This window comes from Orbicella faveolata, unplaced genomic scaffold, assembly GCF_042242905.1.
Source record: "Orbicella faveolata isolate gen_17 unplaced genomic scaffold, um_ofav_v1 contig_13, whole genome shotgun sequence".
In the NCBI taxonomy this organism is placed as follows: Eukaryota; Metazoa; Cnidaria; class Anthozoa; order Scleractinia; family Merulinidae; genus Orbicella; species Orbicella faveolata.
This window is the reverse complement of record NW_028301540.1, coordinates 29,180,035-29,193,321: the sequence shown is the minus strand read 5'-3', so window position 1 is coordinate 29,193,321 and position 13,287 is coordinate 29,180,035. Positions and strand designations below refer to the sequence as shown.

The 13,287-nt window shown below is 39.1% G+C and overlaps 1 protein-coding gene across 1 annotated transcript; it reads right to left on the bottom strand.

Annotated features, from left to right (window-relative positions):
* Positions 1–456: 456 nt before the first annotated feature.
* Positions 457–7,291, bottom strand: LOC110065554 (uncharacterized). The gene is made up of 6 exons (XM_089286005.1): positions 7,225–7,291; positions 5,731–5,893; positions 4,779–5,020; positions 4,237–4,281; positions 2,052–2,232; positions 457–1,075 (listed from the first exon to the last, which is right to left on the bottom strand). Exons 1-6 carry the CDS (start codon positions 7,289–7,291, stop codon positions 577–579), a joined length of 1,197 nt encoding a protein of 398 aa, XP_089142131.1. The 3' UTR covers positions 457–576.
* Between the last annotated feature and the right edge of the window lie 5,996 nt (positions 7,292–13,287).

Here is a 13,287-nt window from a genome sequence, read left to right as displayed (position 1 = left end):
TTCTGCAATCTCTGGATATCTTCAGAAACTTTCATAGATCTTTGTTGATTCACATAAGCTGTTAATATTATCATTGTGACAGCTTCTTTATCAGGCCCACACAATAGATCTGTGAACAATCACAGCTCGTTAATGCACTTTTACAGTCTTTGGAATTTGTTTTCTTTCAACACAAAACTTTAACCGAGCCCGTTAATACGACTTCTCGAGTCGAGCGCACGTAGGACAAGACAAATACAAACTAAATCAAAATTTTGTCGAGTTTCAAACAAGCGCTAGTCTTGTTCGCCGCAGTGAGAAGAACTTTGTGTCACCGTGAGGTCGTAGTACTTGATGTGGCTCTTATGTATATCTTAATTACAACTTTAAACCTTTGAATCGAGCTGAAAATTAACCCTGTTTCTTATCGACTGCCAATATAGAAGAGAATATATAAGACAAGAGTAATTTGCCAAGACAAATGTCTTTATTCGCATTTTCATTATGTCCCCTAGCTCGTAAACGCTGTTTTACCCTTTAAATCACATTAATAAATGAAGAACCATTAAGAATTCATCGTTGCCGTGACTACGCCCATCATTCCCGGATGTAGATATTGCCATGAGGATTAGCGACATTATTGGTGAGGTGATTTAAGGCGTTAGTGCCACAAGGATCATGGGTAGGCCAGTTAGTGCGAGTGTTCCCATCAAAGTAATAATATTCCTTCAGTCGCGTGGTGCTCTGGGAACGAATCAGATCAGGGCCCACGGACATACCACCTGGGTTGCCAGCGGTGTTGAAAATAAGCTCGTCGGGAACATAGCCATGACACTTGGATGCGACATTCTTGATGACTTGACACTGTAGAGTTCCTGGCCTGAATTCCAGCAGACTTCCGGTTCCTTCTTTGCAAGCGATCCAGTGGTTGATGTTAGATTTGATCATGAACTCGTGGCCTAGTTTCTTCCACAGGTTGAAGTTCATGGCGTTATAGTCTGTCTCGCTGACAGGAGCTGTGGTCGACACTGGGATGTCACCATAGGTTGGCCAGCTGGGACGTGGAGTAATGGCATTTGAAGTAGTCCTAAAACCTCTGTTAAAAGAAATGCAAAGACAACGAGTTCCAGCGCTAAGAATATCGTGTTTATACGTTGTGGGAGAAATGTGAACCGACATGCAATGTTTATCCTTCGGGGCTTGAACTGAGTCATGGATAAGGGTGTGGCATCAAGGTATTTTTCGTTTAGTATTGGAGTTTAGGCCTAAAACCAAACTCTTTCATGAAGCCTACGGTAGAGAAGTTTTAGGCAGTTTGGAAGCTAGCTCACTACGTATACTTCAACGTTAACCTTGAATGAAAAGGATTATTCTCTTGATGAAAACCGTCTGAATTGTGTTCCTGACGGTTGGATAAGTACAGTATGCCCATTACAGAGTAGTGGAAACTTAGCGTGTATGAGTGTAATTGTCCGCCTTGATAACCTCATGTAGACCCGCTTTGTTATCTGTAAGAACTTCAGTAGAATTAACCTCTTAGTTCCTTGTTGTCAGGGTGAAGCTTGAGAATACCCGTTTTATCGTCTGAATAGATAAGACAGTATGAACGCTCAGAGAAAAGACAGTGTGAACGCTCAGAGACAGGACAGTGTGAACGCTCTGCTTCATAAACAAGAATAATCAGAAGCAGCTGTAATTGCAAGTGACAAAAATTGCCGATGTGATTAGTTCTTCTACAAGTTGCTTTTTTCGAAACGCTTTGTTGTTTCGAATCGCCCGATTCCCTTCTGTTTGGTATTTAATTGCAAGAGAATATCATAATCTCTTGGTGTTTATTAAGGTGCCTGAAGTCCACGTATAGATGAATGATCTCTAACCACGAATAAATTGGTTAATTAGTTTTATAGATTCTTTGCATAAATGGCGCCTAAATTTGAATGACAATAGTTTATACATCCTTAGCCTCGTTCTCATGTTTCAAGACAAAGGATTTTTTTACATGATTGTGAGGCTACGGATGTATAAGTATTGTTATTTAAATGTAGGCGCCATTCATGCAAAGGGTCTATTACTTGAAGTTTGTAAAAGTGTAGCTGTAAACTAGAGTCCAGCCTCCGCCATCCGTTTCCTGATCGCAGTAGACCTGGGTCGGGTGTTCGCCATCGGGATTAATCCAGTAGACACCAGACTCCGCGCCTTTCTTTCTCTGTTTGATTTCCTTGCAAGATTTAGCCGCGTTCTTCTTGTTTAGGGCTAAAATAAGCAGATAGGAAAATTTCACCAATTATCTGATAGATCGAATTAGCTCAGAAGAGAATATTTCACTCTTGGTTGCTGCAAATCGAAGACGATCGGCGCTAACATGTGCATAATGAATTAAAATCGAGCAAAAGTTTCTTTGAATAGGTTTTCGTCTAAAGCAGGAGCCATAATCGGGGACGGAGACCGTAAGTCTCGGGATTCGCGCGCACCTATGATATGGGACAATTTTTCTATTTTTAGAACAAATTGCGCCATCCTGACGTCATATATCCGCGCGGATTCACGCACATGTCAGGGGCTCTCGCGTGGATGTTGTCACGTTGCGTGATCAAATAGTGAGAGTTAGAGATTCTCTTGCGTATTTTTCACGGCGATGGCAGGGAATAAGGCAGGGAATACGAACCAGGGCGCTTATATGTAGTTTAATGCTCTGAGCTAACGGAAAAGGTGGGTTTTTCAAGGTCGAAAACAAGACCTCAATCTCGCGCTGGGAATGAATAATAAGATCTGCTCACGCTAGTTGTAAGCTCACGCGTATGCTTAAGAATATAGCAAGAAAACTCTCTACACTGGTATCGAGTTAATTTGTGAGTTTCTCAGATAATGTTTAATCATAACCAAAACCTGTTTTGATAGTTTCTTATTGTCTCTGCTTGTTTGGTGAGTTTGCAAAGGTTTTTGAAAGGAAAGTCTGACGCGTACAATTAGCTCATTTGCATAGTGCAGCTCGTGCACTTTCAAGTCCGAGTCGGTGTTTTCAATTGTCAACAAATCTTGACAAAGATTTTTTTCGTTATCTTTTGTGTTGAGATGCTGCAACAAATTTCACGAATGCAAAAAAGGCTACTAACATCATGTGTGTTTCTTCAACATAAGCATAGTGAAGTTTTACAGTGCGAAAATGAAAATAGACAAGTAGTTTTTATAACTCGATCAACAAAATCGAAATCGTTATTCCAAGTTGATTAAAGAAAGCGTCATCGTAACTTTGCTGATTGTTTCTGCTTTATTCACATATTTTCAGCTTAGCTTTTAATATGTTCTCAAACATTTATCAATCTTAAACATATTTAAAAACTATAGAGCTATTGTTTGAGTTCGATGTACGCTTTCACACGAAAGTGCGGCGGAAGTAAAATTTGTCATGTTTACGGACTGTACAAAACACGCATCGGCGGGCGCTCTCATTCATCGTTAACAGAGAATTTACTGGATTTTTACAGGAATAAAACTGAGCAGTATCTACGGACGTAAAGTTATTAAGCCTCGATGAAACATCAAGCGTTGCTTACAATTCAAGCGGAACTCAAACTAGCAATTATTTTGTTTTACTTTTCGGTCGCGATAGACTGACAAATTCCTCGCAAGCGTGTGGCAAGAGGAGCTATGAAACTATGAAGTCCTGAAGCTCTGCTATATCTAAATATATCCAGCTAGTTTTTTGCTGTGTAATGGAAAAGCTGTTAATCTTCAACATATGTGAAATTTAAAGTGGAGTAATGTACAGCTCATATAAAAGAAGCATCAGTCGGAACACAACTTGGTCAGCGATATATATAAGCTTACAGCGGAACATACCTAAATTCGACACTGTCTTACTTCACTCAAACTGGAGCAGCTTACGACGAAAATACTTAAGCAAAACTCCAACAGACGTAAACGCGTTGAGTTGTGGGGCAAAAACATGAAACATTTCGGGAATTTCGGACGCCATTTCCCCCGCGCGACATCCGCAAAAATCCTCGCAGCATGTACGCGCGTGTGCCGCAGGTGATGGCGCAATTTGTTCTAAAAATAGAATTATTGTCCCATATCATGGGGACAACCCCAATACTTGAAATGGCGCGCGCTTACGGTCTCCGTCCCCGATTATGGCTCCTGTCTAAAGTTAATTGTTCAATAAATTGTTTATCAGTTAATTGATCACTATGAGAACTGACTAATTTTGATGTATTATCAGACAGAATAAAATTATAATTTCTCTCACACACTTACCATAGAGCAACTTCTTATCGTTACATTGTGGTTTCTTTTCAGGAACTGTTCAAAAGAATCGAAACGAACGCTTAGCATCAATACAAAGTTTCTAAGCCAGGAGGCCAAGGTTAACCTCAACGTACGCACAGTGGCTTTACTTGGTCCAAGTAAATAGCTCGCATGTGCTTTAATCGTTTCAGCACATACTGGTACAGCAGGAATTGAGAAGACCGGCGGAACTGCAAATCTAAAACTGAGTTTTAAGACACACGTCCGAGCGGATCATGGGTAAAAATTCGAAGACTTAAACGACGCGTAACCCTCTCATAGAGGTAAACGTTTTTTTACGTCAATCCCTAAGTTCCATATTTTTTTACTAAGTTTCCTTGTTTTCCTAATACAGTAAAAAAAAAAAAAAAAAAAAAAAAAAAAAAACGCGTGTAGGAACCTAGTGTAGGAACCCAGAATACAATTACGAATCTATTTTGCCAGACTTCAAAAAATGTAGATTCATACACGCAGGTTTTTACTGTACTCAGAGCGGACGTCTCTTTTCTTACCTTTGTTTCCACAATATCTTGCTCTGCTCTGACTAGGTCGAGGCAGTTCATAAATCCAAAATCCTTGGCATTTCATAATTGTAATCGTTGTTCTCTTAAAGCAACAGGCGCCATTTTTGGCGAAGCAGACACTTCTTTGGCAATGTTCGCCTGGCGCCAGACCATCAGGGTGAGCTGTCTGTAGGAACCCAGGGTACTTGGCGCCGCAAGATGGCGGCCTTAGGCATTCTCCAATCGTGTCTCTTGAGGTTAAAATCAAAGAGTGCTTCATCAAAAAGAGTACATGGAAATATTTTCTTTATATATCAGAGTTTCAAATAACTTTCTAAACGATAAAGTTGGAAACTGATTAGTGTACCTACTGTTCCACATAAAGTGAACCTCTCGCCCACAAAACTGTGTGTCCGTACTCAGGGGTTTTTAAAATATGAAAATGAGTGACTAACCTGGGGGTGGTAATCTGTCGATCTTTGGGTGGGGCTGTGCCGCTGAGAAATTGAAACCCTTACCCTTAAATAGACCGTGATCAGGTTGATTTTACCCTATTCTAGACTAGTCAGGCACAAAAAATCCCTACCCTACCGTCGTATAGCTATTTTCCATGCAGAAACACGCTATCGTATAGTCCAACATACGCTAACATAACCAATATCATACAAAGTCACTTCCGAGTTTTAATTTCAATTATAGAACCCCGGTTAAATAGCCCTGTCCTTGAAACGTCACCCTATGCTAGACCGAAACTGTCTGATTTCTATACCCTATACCAGACTAAATTGCCTGAAAACCATATGCATGCCCTACACAGCGGCACATACCCATACAGCTTGTACTATAAGGGAGTGCCCACTTCCAAGGTTGACTAAGCGTTATACAAGAGAAACAAGTGTCGGTAAAAACCAGATTGTCGTGTAAACCGGACTGTTGTGATACCAGGTTCCTCTTTACTCACATGTCGGCCATTTTGTCTCCTGCGTCACCAGTAAATCGATACCAGTCCAGTCCCCAGTTGTTGTTCTTGTCTGATTTTGTCGTCAACTTGTTGTAACCTGCAGCTCGATGTTCTTCACTCAGTTCCAGATAGTCATCACACGGGTTGTAATAGTAGCCACCATCTTTAAGAAATCGGCTCTCTTGGTTGAATTGATCAGATTTGGTTAATATAGCGAGATATCAAGGCTAGAATACGAGCATCAGCGTCACCGAGTTTTTCTAGAAGTCTAACTAAAAACAAGTACAGTGCAACTCGATCTAAATCAGCCCCAGAAATATAATCCGTTGTTCGAAAGCCAGTTAACACCGCTAACCAAGGATCAAAATATAACCGAAGTATTAATTTCTCTAGTTTGAAATGTTTCTGATTTTTGTTCACTGCTTATGTTTTGTATAGTTTTCGAGATGACTTAAAGTCAAAACTGAAGGACAAACAATATTAACAGAAAACCTCAGCAAAAAGTTACAAAACTGAAATCAAAATTCTCGCTAATCTGGGTTAGCTTATTTAAAATCTGACTAGGTTTTTCGATTCGAAGTTTCCATATTTTGTTGTTAAAATTTGCTTGCTGTCATTTAAGAACGTTGTGATTCTTTAGAAAATAGCCCAAAGAAAATACACGCGCGCGCTGATTGGTTTAAAATCGTGTTTCTATTAAAACTCGATCAGAAACACAGAACTAGCACGAGCTCTTGGCGCGAGCAAAAAGAATTTACATTTTGAAACAACGTTTCGTATTTCATTCGTTGCGGAATTTTCAAAAAGAAATAGAAAACATGCATGTACTCCGTGTTTCTATCGAGTTAAGAAACATTCGTGGAAATTTGGGAGAACTCGCCAAAAAAGCTGTGGAAATACTCTCCTGTCGGCTCGTGTTCCCAGCGGCACACTTATCAGTTCTCGCTCTCCGAAACTTCCACTCGAAGTTACATGTTTTTCATTTCTTAATTAAAGATCGCTTCCCTCAAATGAGTGCCACCCCTGAACGTGCGTTGCAACCAGAACGCTAAATATTTAAAGAGTGCCGCGCACTCAATGCAATGGAGTATAAATATGATAATTACTATTATTATACATTGAACTCACTATGTCTTTTCTATGGGCCGAAAGCGTACAGTGAATTTTCGAAATCATCGCCTGTGACGTCATTTCTGCAGATTAGACAATAATAATGTCAAGGACACTCAAAGTCACGGGCAATCATGTCAAGTTTGCGCGCTTTGTGTTGCTTGCCGTAAGTGAAGAAGTAAAAACATGACTTCCATTTTTTTCGTTCAATGTATAATAAAACAATTATTACGTTCGGTTTCTGTGATATCCAGAATAATCAAGGTCTCGGTAAGGGTTATCAGCCTCAGCCTTCGGCTTCGGTTGATAACCCCTACATCGACCTTGATTATTCTGGATATCGCAAAAACCTCATCCAATAATTGTTTATAAATGTGCACTTACTTGCATTTTTCACTTCTGAAGCGAAGCTCGCAATAAACAGGAAACTAACAGTCGCAAAGTTAACCATCGCGTAAACCTGTTCTGAGTATAACAAGCAAAACCAGTTTCCAACGTCATCTTTATTTTTTCAAATGATAAAGATTAGTCACGACTGCCTTGTTTTAGGAGGCAGCGTGGCCGAGTGGTTAGGGCGCTCGACTTGAAATCCGGAGGTCACGGGTTCAAGTCTCGCTCTGACCACTTAGTTAAAGTTGTTTCTCGGTGGACCCTAGTTCAACTCCTCGGTCATGCTTGCAAATAGCTAACTGGTCTGACTCCCGCCAGTTGGGGTTTTTAAGCCTATTATGTTTAGTTGATGTAACTGGGTTTTTTTTCAGTTCAAGTGGCATGCCTGTGAACTAGCTAAGTGTAGCTAAGCGCATTGACCACTATCTATAAACAACAACATTTGAATTTTTAAGAATTAAACTGAGCACTTGATCATTCCAAGTAAATTCATTCAACATTTTCTCAATAAGATGAGGCCTAATTACCAGCATATATAGTTTGATTGCCTTTCACCGAGGAAGCATTTACACAGCTTTCGTATATTTGCAGTCAATTTCAAGTTTTGACTAGTTTCTTTAGATACAAATTAAACGTTTAATTAACAATTCAATTGTGTTGTTGCACTAAATAAATGTAGAGATGTCTTAACTGAAAGGACCAACTCGTAGAACAACTGCCTTTCATATAACAGTGTCAACATCAATTTAGGTACCATGGTATTTTAGCGCCTTAGCCGAAAATGCAAAGCCTTTATTCCTATAATGAACTATTCAGGGAAGCTGCGCCCGTGAAGGTTATACCTTTTTCAGGCTGGAGGTACACAGAAGAGTAAGAATTTCATGTGATTAAGAATAGGAAGGGTACAGAAAACTGCTATTTAGGCGTCCAAAATCCCTTTCGAAATAGCTCAAACAAAAGCACCAAACAGTAGAGTCAAATATTGTAAGAGGTTAGTTATCCAAGGCTATAAAAACGTGATGTAATATGAAAGAGGTAACCATTTTCCGTGGAAGGTATATAAAAATGTTAGGTTTTCTGTCAAATAAAGGTATATAATAGGGCAATGGTTTGAAGCTCGGGGTGGGAGCCTCCCCGTAATTATAAACGTTATTAGGTACCCTCGTTTGGCTTCATTCGTGAAAGTAAAAATGAAAGTAGAAATGTGTTCTCAGCACCTTTAAATTATACAAGGACTACTAACTGCGACGAGGAAGTTGCAACGAGGAAGGGAAAGTGGAGTATTTCAATTACCAGAAATCCTGTGACTAGGCTATTGTAGCTCATTAAATGCATAGGTTTTCTCATGTTTTAAATGATGAAGTTTTTTTTTTTTCAAATTATCAACACGTTAATGAAAATTAGGCGTTGGAGATGCAACGATGAAAAAATTGTGACTACAGCAGGATCTATATAATTAAATACTTGTCGATGTAGAACTTCACTTCCCAATCCACAGAAACAAAATTAAAGTTTGCATCACACGCCTGCCCTAAATAGCTTCGCACGGGCTTGCAAGTACCTCGTTTAACACCAACTCTTGGAATGTAAACGGTTTCATTACTTTGCAATTGCATGTGCACTAGTTTCTCCTTTCAGTTAAGAACTCTTCAACAACACAATTGAGGACGTTTGCGCGAACATGTTCTACTTGATAGATTTTCTTCATTTTTCGCTCAACGTAGAAAATTGGTAGAGAAAATGATCCATCAAAAGAAAAATAGGGGTCACCGAACGTTCAAGATCGTTAAATTAAGGCAAAGATATATGGCAATAGCCATGTGCCTTATCATTGTTCATTTTATTACTTAGCGCGCGCTCGATGCTTGACGTGGCGTGCCAATTAGCGTGCTCAGTAAGGATGCACAGAAACAATTAGCACGAACGTCCTTAAAGTGTTAAGTGAACGTTTAATCTAAAGAAAGTGGAGAAATCTAGCAATTGACTTGGAGTAAAAATAGGTGTGTAATTGTTCGTTCAGTGAACAGCAGTCAAATTATTGGTGTTAATTGGGCCTCATGTCATTAAGGAAATGTTGAATGAATTTTCTTGGATTTCAATGAATGGCCCAGATATTACTCGTGATCATAAAATTGATCAAAATTTATAACATGACCCCTTTAATGGAATCCACTTTATTCACTGCATGGCAAAATAACGACATTTTCTCTCTTTTATTGTGAGTCATATGAAACCTTTTGGCATATCACTGTTTTGCCAGTTTTTCTATATAGAGTTCTCCGCCCTCTTGTTGGACGCGCGGACAGAATTCTCGACGTAGTACATACTGGAATCTAGAAATTTTTTTTTTATGCACGCCCCCTTTTCCCCCCAAAAAAGGTTCCTCTACGTCAGAACTGAGTCTTTATCATGAAAATTAAGGTCCTTTTGACCTAACGTTGTACAGTGAACTCACCTGGAACTGTTCAGTTGTCGCTAGCTCCAGCACCAGCTCAGCGCAGAGGGAAATGAACAATTTTGATTCTCTCGTCTCATACAACCCAACTTATTTACCCAACTGTCCAATTCTTCCTGGGGTGCAAAAATCATTTTTATTTGTTGCCGTTCAGTAATTAGTTTCGGCACTTTGTAAACTTTTATCTACTAATTTTGTTTTCTTTTTACTTTCATTTACTGTCAAGTTACTGTATGTACATGTTGGCCGAGAAATGAAAAACCTAGAGAATCCTTCCTTTCATCTCTCATTTTTTCGGGTCTTCTGTCCAATAAGCCAGGTTTTAGTATCTGCCGGTATCGGTTTAAAATGTTAAATGGGGTTCTCGTACTTGAACGGAATATTGTATCCTCGGTAATATTCGGACGTCTTCGGCAGATCGAATATCGGAAGGATTATGAGCTCGTCACAAACAATTAACAGTACTGTCGTCCTTCGAGAAATCAGTCGAGGTTTAATCTTCGCGAAAAATATTCGGTAGTTGTACAAATGTTTCTTTTCTAGGGTAACAGGGTTAATTCGAGTTTTATTAAATATTGAAATGTCATAATTGACGTAGCCTTGTCTTATTCATTAATCCATTTGTTTTTTTCGTGTTCTGTTAGAGATGTTATTATTACAATGCTACTCTGAAATCCGAATGAAAATAAAATTACGTTTATACCTATAAAAAAACAATTGCGCGAAACATTTTTTTGCAATTTCGGTAAAAAGAAAAGAAAAAAAAAATTAAGAAACCTGGGAAACTAGCCTAGGCTAGATTAATTACATTGCGCACACAGTCTTGGCTGTGATTGGACGTCGGCCGTACCCTATAGTATTTTCGTGAAACGTAATAACGTCGTGCAAGAAATACTTGTCGTAAATTGTGATACATAATGGTAATAGGACTGAGTGGAGTCCAATTCGGCCTGTAATCATACGAGTGATTAACAAAATCGGACGACCGCAAAGCGGGAGTCCGATTTGTTAATCACGAATATGATTACAGACTGAATTGGACGACGCGAAGCCCTGTTACCAATTAATCAAAACTATGACAAAATTCGAGAAACGAACAAACCATCGATTGAACGCTGAACGATTAAACGTCGCTATGAATGCTGAAAAACACAGCAGTTTACTCAACAAAGTGCACCGCAATGGCGCGCGCAAAATGACGCGTATTGTCCAATTACATGCATGACACGTACACTGTCCAATTAATGCTCAAATCGGGCTGCTGACAGCCAATCACGTTCGAGAATTTTGTTATAGTTTTGATTATACTTGAAATAACTTGTAATTTGTTATAGCTGTGGTGAATTGTAAGGTGTAACAGTTCTTGTGTTTTGTAATAAGGCACCAATCTCAAAATGGTAATATCACGTTGTAAGTTTTTTGATAATCAGAGCTGCCGTTAATTGTGATAACACCTTGTCGTGTTTTGTAATAACCTACGAGGCGGCTATTAAATTAAATGTGATATTAGTGCCTATCATTACCCCATCTCCCACTTAACTCTAAGAATATGACGTAAGAATATGTAATGTCAGAACTTAAAACAAGCTAACGACAAAACAATCGAAACAGCCGAAAAACCTTAATATGTTTTTTTGGGTAAAGTACTTATTTGCATATGCACATCCAATGTCAAATAATTTGCGTCAAACTTAATAAAGGAATAAAAATGGGCGATGCTAAAAGTGCCTTGCATAAATAACAAATTGAAACAAAAAACAACTGTAACCGAGCTAATAATAAAAAAAAGTTTTCTGATCTTAACATCCTCTGACTAAAAAGGGGATAACCGCCAGAAAATTACTACAACGAAAAAATAAAATCCCAAAGCAGGCGAAACGAGAAGCTCAGACCAAAGTCAATCACTCAGCCTTTTGCCGATAGCTACCCAAAAATGTCTTGGGAATGTTCGGTTGTCTCCAAACTAGAGAACAATATTCGATATTCACCGTAAGAATGCATCCCAAGTGAACGATAAAGACTATCACTTTCTCTCTCTAGTACGATCACGTTGTATCTCGCCGGCACTAAAGGTTGTCAAAAACTGAAGTCCCTAGAATCAACCACGAAACCATAGAAATCATGGAGGGTGCAAAGAGCTAGTGGCCAGCGCCGGTTACGCGGGTGCAGATGAAAAGAGAATACTCGAACGAAATACGCGGAGCTTACGAACAAGGCGACTCCCAAACAAATTAAAGGAAAACACGTACAATCACTACAACAGATTGACCTGACTGATTTTTTGCTGGTTTTTTTTTATTTGCTATTTGCCATAAAAAAAGAATAATAAAAAAAGATACAAAGAAACTGCAGTTAATAAAATATGCAAGAAATAGAGAAATAATGGCCAGGGAACCTAATAAAAACCACGGGGCTTGTGAGCCTGGGTTCCCTCACAAGAAATGCCTGACGCATATACTACGGCGACGGCGAGGACGACGCCTACTAAAAAATGTGTTTCTGTTTTACTTTGAAATTTCGCATGTATTTGGAACTATCCAGTGTGTCTGTCGGTATTAAAACTTGCCCCTGCTGAATATGCTACGAATGCGTTCAATAGGCCCTTTGCACGATCCGGTCACATGGTACGGAATTAATTATGCTGGGACGCAAGTTACACAGTGGGACTTTTAAGACAAAGGAAAGTCGGGTTAGACTGGTACGAGTTCCTTTGTTTTGGAAGTCCCACTGTGTAACTTGCGTCCCAGCATAATTAATTCCGTACCATCTGACCGGATCGTGCAAAGGGACTATTCCAAATAGAAATACGAAAAATTAGCCGTTGTGGTTCACGTTCTCCAGACAACGCAGAATTTGGTCATTTCACGATGCTGTTTTGCACGTGCACAGCCATTGTATTGCTCATTAGATTTTTTGTTTGGTGACGTTCTCGTTGCCGTTGCCGTCGCATTTTGCGTAAGGTCCCTATTATTATAATAAATGACGACTCGACAAGCCATATTTGTACGCTTAATTTGCTTAACAGAATTAGCAAGGATCATGTTAAACGCAATGGTGAATCACGCATTTAAAGAAAGGAGACACTCTCTTAAATTTGGAAGACATATAAACTCTTGGTCTTCGGCCATCGTAGCTTGATTAAAAACATAAAACAAAACATGTTTTTAAAATGTTTATCACCGCTGTTTGTTTCATATATATATATATTTGGAAGACATGTTTCGGATACATCAGTTTCAGGATGTTTACAAGTGACAAGACCAAATATACAAAAGGTGATGGAAAATTACAATACTAGCTGGAATAACGTAGCTAATTACAAACAATATGCGAAAAAGATCACATATTTGCCATATAAGGGATAAGGGCTGAGAATGACTTTTCCATATATGGTACAGCATTCTTCTGAACCTCATATTGTCATAATTGGCCGTTTTCACAGTAGAGACGGATATCCGTCCATTATGGATAATTCGTCTTAGTGTGAAAACGGAACGGTGTTCATTTTAGACGGATAATCCGTCTATTTTTATCTGTCCGATTATCCGTCTATATAGACGGATAATCGGACGGATATCAATAAACGGGTAATCCGTCTAGAC

Excerpts from the sequence above, each read along its gene's own strand:
- LOC110065554 (XM_089286005.1), bottom strand. The coding sequence starts at position 7,291 with ATGGTTAACTTTGCGACTGTTAGTTTCCTGTTTATTGCGAGCTTCGCT. Across the intron at positions 4,282-4,778 it reads AAGATATTGTGGAAACAAAG|TTCCTGAAAAGAAACCACAA; the intron begins GTAAGAAAAGAG and ends TCTTTTGAACAG. Across the intron at positions 1,076-2,051 it reads TACACTTTTACAAACTTCAA|AGGTTTTAGGACTACTTCAA; the intron begins GTAATAGACCCT and ends TTCTTTTAACAG.